General features: G+C 39.1%; 1 protein-coding gene across 1 annotated transcript in view; it reads left to right on the top strand.

Moving 5' to 3' along the window:
• Positions 1 to 1886: 1886 nt before the first annotated feature.
• Positions 1887 to 9578, top strand: part of ttc27 (tetratricopeptide repeat domain 27) — a gene marked incomplete in the record, with an annotated part of 90612 nt that continues 82920 nt past the window's right edge. Inside the window, 2 exon segments of the mRNA XM_042214160.1 lie at positions 1887 to 2203; positions 8602 to 8785. Of these exon segments, the coding sequence (XP_042070094.1) occupies positions 2110 to 2203; positions 8602 to 8785 (278 nt within the window).

The following is a 9578-nucleotide window of genomic DNA, read 5'->3' as shown; positions in this document are numbered from 1 at the left end:
AGGAGATGGTTCAGGATGTAAGATCTTTATATTCTCTATCAGACGGTGTTCGCCGTTTGACTCAACAGGACCAACTATACTTGCTCTGATAAACAATTCTCTTGCATCTGGTTGTATTCCAGCTGCCTTTAAACATGTTGTTTTGCAATCACTTATTAAAAAGAAGAACCTAGACCCTGCTGATCTTTCAAACTACAGACCTATATCTAAATTATCATTTCTGTCTAAGGTTCTTATAAAAGTTGTTTTAAACCAAATCAATTAATTTTTAAGCTTACAGGTTCTAGATCATATCATAGCACAGAACAGAGACTGCTTGTTTTGAGAGTTTTTAATGATCTTCTTTAAATCGTTTACTCTACTAGCCCTGCAGTTCTAGTGCTTCTGTCTGTCAGCTGCCTTTGAGACTGTGGACCACAAGACCCTTCTGTCTCATCTAGAACATGAAGGTGGAATCCAAGGCACAGTTCAGACTTGGTTCAAATCATACCTGACGAACAGAAGTTTCTCTGCACTTCTACAACAGCACCACTCACTTGTGGAGTGACTCAAAGGTCCATTCTGGGCCCACTTCTTTTCATTGTATAACTTGCCTCTAGGTTCTATCTTTAGAAAACAAAGTATTTCTTTCCACTGCTTTGATCTTGACTTCCGGATGTGTATGCTCATTCAGCTGAACAGAAGAGATCCATGGAGACCTCTGTTAAACTGTCTTAGCAACATCAAGTCAGTCATCTAACCAGATGCTTTTACGCAAACCTAAAACCAGATTAAAACAGAGAAGTGGTTAATAGCAATACATAAATGGAATAATGCATATATCCATGGATCTATCTGCACAGGTAGGACATTTACATTTTTATTAAAAAATAAAATTATACTTAAAAACACATTTTTCTCCTTATTTTTTGGCACCAGTGTGACATCCTTTATAGACTATATTTTTATTTATTTTTATTTTAAAAAAGTATTGAGATGATTTGTTGTGAGATATTGTGAGTTGAGTTATTGTACAATTCTGTTCTTTTAAATGTTTGACAACTTAATAAATAATTCATTTATTCTAAACAATTTATTCTTATTTCTTTAGTTGAATACATGTAAATGCCAAGACAAGACAGTTTGACAGGTACAAAATATAATTTTTTGACGTTTTTTTTTGTATCCATGCATCTGTAACACCTGATGTATAAGGGATAATTAATTTCACCATAATAACATCTAATTTGTAAAGGTGAAATATAATTATTTTTGATATTTCCAAATTATGATGTTTACAATATCAATCTTATATTACTAAATTGACACTTAACTATTGACACATTAACTTATGAAGTCAAGTTTACTGTATTTATGGACTATATCAAAGTTTAATGTCGGCTAAATCTACTCAAGTAATGGGATTTCAAGCCAGGTGAATTAGTTGAGCCTACAAATTCACCTCTTTTCCGAATGTCATTTTTTGCGTTTTTGTTAGGTGCACATCATATACGTGTATAGGTAAAAAAGTAAGTATCCAACCACAGTGAAAGTTGTGAAACCTTCTTTACTGTGGGAATGATATTTGATGAACTATATTCTTAAATACAAATTTACTCAAAGGGGGTGGACCATGTTTGGTTGAGGAGTGCAGTATAGCACACTTATTTTAAGACAGTCGATGGTTGACGTAATCATTCATAGATGTAAATTAATTTTCCTGTTTATAAACATACAATAAGCCCCATCCTTATCCTGTATTTTATTATTTTATGTTATTTCATTGTTGTCAGTGTGATTAGGTTAATCAGTTTGCGAACAGCACGAAAGGACCAAAGAAAAAAAAAACCCAGACTCCTCCACATCCCCGGGCCATGTGCAGACTGGAAATGCTCTGCATCTCTGTGTGCGCGCCTTGATTAATTTTCCCACAATGCAACGCGGTTCTGTCATGGCTGCTCACTGATTCCGCTTGCTCCACATGGGCAGAAATAAACATTTTATCACTGATTGAGACGCTCCGAATCGGCTCGTTAGCACACCGCTTTATAGCTGGCTTTTATCTGGGACCGTCCTGACTGAAGGCAGCAGCTCCAGCTTGACTTTGGCAAGAACCAAATCCGTTCAGTCATGCCGCCGCTAGACGTGGAGATCGCAGCACTCCGAGGGTTTTTAACTGCCGGTGAAACAGCGGAATGGAAGCAGAACATTTTCAGTATTGCAGGTGAGGCAGCCGCTTGATTCTGCTCCTTTATTCACCACGTAGCTATTGACACTGTCATAACGAGGTTAGTTTGGTCTCAGGTTCTCAAAGCTGTCAGGTTGTGCTTGCCTGCCAAGCGAAGGCACATTTAAAATGTAGAAGCATTTGACGGTAACAGCTCTGGTCTAATATTTAACGGTATTGACAGGACTTCCTGAGTTGTCTTAATAAAAGTGTTGAGTGCTAGAGCAACAGTCTAAATGAGTTCATGTTCATGTAATGTCTGCTAAGCAAACTTAGCTACGGTACGTGTCATTCGCGCTCTGGTGGATGCCACACCAAATCCCGTTTATTTTTTTGGCAGTAAAAACTTGCATTGCTTGTGGGCAGCGGTAGCTATTGCGTCTTGTAATATTGTAAAGCGATTTAAAATGTGGTATGTAACTATGCTATTCGGCGTTAATCTTATACTGGGATTGATTTTCAGTAAATGATGAAGTCGATTTAAAAGAAATTAAACATTAGCTAACGTTAGCTTTAGTTCGCCCAGTTGTCCCAATGTTCACCGGAGACGTAGCTGGACGGAAACTAGATGGTTATGTTGAAAAGCTATGAACTAAAGCTAGCGTGGTTGTTTCTTTTTTTCCTGGTAGTTTTTATCATTAGAGTCTAGCATGACGTCTTCTTTCCATACACCTTTGTCCAGTCGACTCGAGCCGCATCTGTCAGCTGCGTTTAGAACCCTGAAACTAATCCACAACTGCCAGAAAGCCCCAATGGTAGACATCCTGTATTAAACAGTGCTGTCTGTTTAACTGGGGCTCTCTTTGTTACCAGCAGGCTTTAAATGGCCAGACTGCGAGATTCCTGCTGGATAACCCGTCTCTAGTGTGACTTCAGTACGGTTTGTTCCTAGACCACGTCTTATTTCTGCCGCAGTAATTGACAGTGCATTAGCATTTAATTAAACTGGAGTGATTTGTCAGTGGAGATATGAAAGAAACTTAAGGTAGGGACGAAAATTGAAGTCTTAAAGCACAATATTCAGCAACTAGCTGTAAATCTATTATCCAGTTCTTGGAAGACAATTTCTTATAAGAATGAAAGAGCCTTTCACTGTCAGTTTAAAGGTAACATGATAGTCATTTTTTTTTCTGTTGAAATAAATAAAATGGCCAGATTGAAATATTTAGGAAAGCATTAGCTTTGGACTGCATAGCAATAGTCAGACTTTACCCCAGATGCTCTGTTATACTGGGAGGCTGTAGAATAAAGTAGCCTAAAACAATGAAGGAAACGAGAGATGGCTCTTTATTACAGGGTCCCACTGTAGCCAGGTAAGTACTTAATGACCTGTACCTCATTTGATTTCGGTGTGACACGTTTTCTATGTTGAAAATGAAACGGATACGTCTTTAAATTGGACACAGCTCACAGTGAGTGACACCACTGTTGTTCTCGGGCTGTAAATGGTTCGATGCGCTCTGCTAAGGTGCTCTATGTGCCAGGATGTGTGCAGGCATCGTCCATCTCTCTGACATCCACACTGTCTTCTTATGGGCTTTGTTGGTTGAGTGGCATGGTTAAGTGCTGTGATCTTTTGCAAGATCCCGAAACAGTCATACTGGTTTCTGTTTTGTCCTTGAAAGAGATACTTTTTCTCTCTCCATTTAACGTCATCAGACACCTTTTCTTCATAGCTGGCTCTAGAGTTTTTGTAGTTTGCTGCATCTAAGGTGCTCTACAGTACAAAGAATGAAAAGTCCTCTGTACACCACTGCATCTGCTTGCTTACATATGCAGTTTATTTTGGGTTTTTTCACACAAAAAAACATAGATGGAAAATCAGTAAATGTAGCTGAAAAACTGCATCAGTGCCACAAATTTGTTTGTCATGATCTTTATATGTTATCCAGGTATGAATACAAAAAAACAGTTTCCTTCCTGCACTGTCATTGCGAGATGTGTTCATGCTGTTGGTAAGAAAAGTCTGTCGATGGTTTCATGTGATGAATCACATTTGAAGATGTAATTAATTTGGTGCAAAAAACCGCAGGCACTGCTCTCTCTCTTTTTTTTTATTTGATGTGCTTCATTTGATGTACGTACTTGTACAGATGGACTTGTTAAAAATTTGTTCTTAAAAACTTGTTATTCGTATCAGATCGAGAGGTCTTTCTGTTTACCCGATCCACTGTTTTATTGTACAGGTATTCAGGTAACAGTTTTTTGTACTCTTACCTAAGTTTAACTGCCACTCTTTGATACTTTAAATTGAAACTGCATACTTTTATTCAACAACTACATTATCAGTTATGTTTAGTGTAAGTGCCGTTTGTAGTTACTTCATGTTTTCATTTGAGGTAATTTTTTTGATGAAATTTGATGTTTGAGAATAATGTATATTGTTATCATTTCAGTTTATTTTGGAAAGTCTCAACAGGTTGTTGAGCTTTATTGTGAAAGGTTGATGCGGAAAATAAACAAGTGGACGGCGGAGCCACACGATGGTTTTAACGTCGTTGTTGCTAACAAACCGAAGCGTAAAACAGTCGCATGTCCGACCGTAGTGTTATTATTTGTACTATAAGAGAAAGAGAGAACTATAAGAAGAAATGAACATAGCAGCTACATTTAGCTAACATGTTCATCTAACAGTTTAAGATGTTTGCAAAATAGTTTGCAAGCTACAATACTGTGCATAAATCTTGAGCCACCCCTGATTTCTTTATAAACTTAGCACAAAAAGTAAGGAAATTTGTGTTTGGTTAATTATGTCTTTGTTGTAACAATGCTTCTTGGCAGTAAATCATATACTGCTGGAAACCCTGCGTATTTCCCCGTAGTAAGGAAAATGCATGTGCAGCACAACTAAAAATGAAAAAATCAACTCTGCTAACTTAAGAAAAACTTGCCAATGTGAAATTGGCTATTCTGTTGGCTCATGTTTGGTGTCATTTATTGGTTTGGATGAATAAACAAGACCTATTGGCAATTATTCAGTTGCAAAACCATGTAAATCACAGTTCAACAAAAGAATGCTTAATACTAATACAGTGAATTTGAAATGAAACCATATATGTATAGGCTTTCATCTTTAATTCAAGGGGTTAAGCCAAAGTATTGTATTTATAACAGTTTTATGCATCGTCCTCCATTCACAGGGGGATAAAATTAATTGGACAAAATAACATCATTTGAAAAATAATTTACTGCAAGATTTGGATAGCTCTAGCAGGCAGAAACTAAAGACGGCTGCAGTCTTTAGTTTCTGAGATTAGCTAACTGACTTGGCCAGTGAAGAATATCCCATTTCTTTGCCCTGAGAAACTCTAGGGTTGCTTTTGCAATATGTTCTGGTTCATTATCTATCTGCACTGTGAGGTGGCATCCCATCAGTTTTGCAGCAGTTGGCTAAATCTCATTAGAGAGCATAGCCCTTTGTACTTCAACAGTCGTATCAGCAAGAAACACTACTGGCCTGGCTCCATTGGCAGACATACATGTCCATGCAATAACTTTGCCAGATGACAAATTATAAGCTCTCCCTTCCCTTTTCCAAACTTGTGTAGCTACTCCATACTTTTCACCACTCTGGTACAAGTCAATCTTGGTTTCATCTGAAACATTAGATTGTTTTTTTTATGTGAGAATTTATAGGAGTAAGTTAATTTGACACCGCTTGTGTCGAGCCAAATGAGATTGTTTGACTTTCTTGGCAGGTAATATTTCATAAACCATTGTTCTTATATCCCCTCGACCTATTACCATGGAAGTGTTGTGGCAAGATTTATGATGAACTGACATCTTCTTCTGCATTATTTCCCAAAAGTGTGTCGTATCAGAGGTGGTGTAGGGTGTAAATGATCGTAGAACATAACACTCAGAATTAAAGCCAGGCTAATGCAGCTGATTGAGCTTTTATGCAGATTATCGAAGCTGTATGGACAGCCCTGCTTCAAGAAAGACAAGCAGCCCGTGACTGTGTGCATTTTTTAGTTTTTCACAGAGAAATTGGGGTTCCCATGTGAGCTATTCCTGATCTTTCATCTTGAATCTATATTGCTTCTCAGCCCTGTACGCTTTTGCAAATTCTGTTCACCATTTCCTTATTAACTGCAGCTCAATGCCTGAACGTTTATGAATTATGGACTAATTTGAGGGCCCCTACCTTGTTTTCCATAATTGCTGCCATTTCAACAGTAGACCTGAAGAGTAGTTGAAATGTCATTAAACATGTGGCCATACCTCAGGCTTTCATTTTCCCCTCATAAAGCCAGAGACTTCCTCCTCCCGTCTTCTCCCTCACACCTCACTGCGCTACTATGGCAGCCCCTGGGTTTCATTAGATCGGCAGTCAGATGAAAATCTCCACACCTCTTTTACAGCACCAGTCACACTGCAAGCATTTATTAAAGCCAAGGGGACAGTTGAGCGACCATGTGACTGACCTGTGGATGTGGGCATGTGGGATAGGCTCACACTCCTACATGAAAATAGTTTTCCATCTTTGACAAAACTATGGTGTTTGGATTCAAGGATGCGTGTCATTGGTAAGGGGGATGCATCGTCTTATTGTTTCTAACAGCTGTCTGGAAATCAACTAAGCAAACCTCTTTTGGATATAGAGATATTTTATTTATTTATTTAAAAAAAGAAAAGAAAGAAAAATGGTTGTAGAGAGCAGTGAAGCTGGCACAGGTTCTCTGACATGACACATCTGTTATTAGTGTTTAGGTTATTTGTTGTCCACACCTGGTTTGTGATGGAGACAATCTTGTCTGTTTCTCAACTTGGCCAGGCTTTGTTATGCAGCTCAGAGCACAATCTACTTCCTCCCCTCTATTCCCTCCACCAGGGTAACACAAAGTAATCAATGCTAATGAGCCAAGCCAGTCTCCCCGCTCAAATAAAAAGCTAATGAAAGACGGGGAGATGTTGAACGGAGCACTCGGGCAACACAATTATTTCTTGTTGGCAAGCGGTGGCCCAGCAGCTGCCCTGTGTCTTTCAATAAATCGACATTTCTCATCATCTCGGTATCAGCCTTTTCAGCATGTCCTCTTTATCTCACAAGTGTACGGTGGTTTTGGAGCATGAGCAAGGTAAATACACACTGTATGCAGTATAGGTAGGGGATTGTTTATAGCAGAATACGGCTACAGTGGAAATAAGTGCATTAGCACCACTGATGACAACTTGGGCTTGGTCATTGTTTCAAAATCAAACTTTGTCCCTGTTTACATTGTTATACAGCTAGATTTTGCAAAGCAAAGCTTTCTTGTTCTTTTAAGGGGTTTAAAGAAAAGACTCATTATAGAGAGCAAAATGTGTTTGGTGCCACAGTGCAGTCAGATCACAGTTCTGATTGCAAAAGCTGCCAGACCAGACAGGATTTAAAAACAAAAAATCAGACCAATCGATTCAGCTTTACACACAAACTTAAACTACACTTTCTTTGTAGCAATTGTTTTTTTGTTTTTTGCATTTGGGTATAGCAGATCTACATAGTTTTGTTTCTGTCATTTATGTTAAGTACAGTGAATTTGTGAATTTGTGTCATGAAATGCAACCCATAAATAAAATTGCCATTGCATAAAAGGTGTTACCTGTTTCTTTGTTTGCTGCAAAAGAAGTCAAACAGTGTTTGACATCATCTGACAGCTTGACAACTGCAAGTATTAATATCAGTACTGGCCTAAAAAAACCCTCTTATCCGTTGGAATATCCTTTTGAGCAGTGAGTGTCCAAGGCATTGATCTTTCAGGTCTAACCAGTTACCAAAGGCTGGCGTGATGGTTTAGAGTTCAACACCACATAGCAAATTACCAGAACCACAATGGAGCTTCTTCAGCAGAAGTTTGCAACGGACTCCGTCAAAACACGGACTCAGCGCCACAGAACACTGATGGAAAGACCCGAAGATGGCAGTTCAGATGTTTTACAGACATCTGAAACTCTAGAACTGCAATTACTGCTAAAGACTTGTTCTAGCGCGCACGCGCGCACACACACACACACACACACACACTCCTTTTTTGCCTGTCTATGATTGCACCAGTCACTAGGCTTTTTTTTTGTAAACATTGAAACAATGTAATTGTTATGAGATGGTCAATACTGTGTTGGTATAATGTTCTTTGGTCCTTGGGGTATGAGAGTTTTCCGTAAGAGTGCAAATGAGTCTTTTCTAGACTAAGAAGCAGCGACACTAAACATGTTATTTTCTTTTGGCAGTAAACAAAAGTCTGTTCTTATTCACAACATGCCGTATTAAAGCAATGTATGATATTTCCTGGCAATATTGGGATCGTCATTCATGTACTTGATCCAAATTTCCTTAACTGCAGTACACAGCATTATTTTAGTTACAGAAACCAAACGGTAAACTTCACTTCTCCAAACATATTGTCTTCCAGAGGCAGGCCCTCTGCTGGAGTCCCTTATGGAAGGGGACTTTGAAGCAGTTCTGCTGAGCACGGAAGTGACAGATCTGCTCAACGGACATGGCGACTACCACGAAGGGGAGAACATAGAGTCCTACCTGGAGAGACGTTTACTACTGTACCTGACCGATGGCACCAATGATAACCAGACCAGCAGGTACTATTAGGGCTGGGTCACTTGATGTCTATAACCGATTCAATTCTGATTCACAAGGTCCTGATTCAATTCGATCTTCAAGTGGAATTCAATTTTGACTCAGTCAGAAATATTATAATTCAAATCGTTTATCAGTACATATCCACCCATCCATTCGCTTCCGCTTATCCTTTTCAGGGTCGCGGGGGGTGCTGGAGCCTATCCCAGCTATCATAGGGCGAGAGGCGGGGTACACCCTGGACAGGTCGCCAGTCTGTCACAGGGCCAACACACAGGGACAGACAACCATTCGCACTCACATTCACTCCCGCATTCACACCTATGGGCAATTTAGATTTGTCAATTAACCTATCCCCACAAAGTCATATCCATCATTTAAAAAAAAAACAGCAGTGAACACAGACTGGTGCATAATAAGTGAACAAATAATACAGAAAACAGATTTTTGATGGCAAACTGGTCTTGAAGTACACTGAGCGAGAGAGCACTGTGCAGGAAGTGTGATTTTTAACCGTGATGGATGCAAAACGGCAAAAGTAAGAGAGAATTCATGACAATGTTTTTCAAATGGGAAGCGTAGTTTTGATCTTCTTTTGCTGCTGGTTCAGCAAATTTTGGTCCGAGTGACAAAACCTGCAGCTTCAGGATCTTTGAGTTGTCGGCTTTCAGCACTGACTGCGTGTCCGTGTATGTGCAGCTGGGTCGTGCTTTGTGTTTGCATCTTTGATCGGAATCCATTTACCTGCTTTTTCAGCTGTTTGGTGTTTTAACTCTTTGGCAGTTTTTGAAATGT

This window comes from Haplochromis burtoni, unplaced genomic scaffold, assembly GCF_018398535.1.
Source record: "Haplochromis burtoni strain Fernald_Lab_line unplaced genomic scaffold, NCSU_Asbu1 Contig_525, whole genome shotgun sequence".
NCBI lineage: Eukaryota > Metazoa > Chordata > Actinopteri > Cichliformes > Cichlidae > Haplochromis > Haplochromis burtoni.
This window is presented reverse-complemented; position numbering and strand designations above follow the sequence as displayed.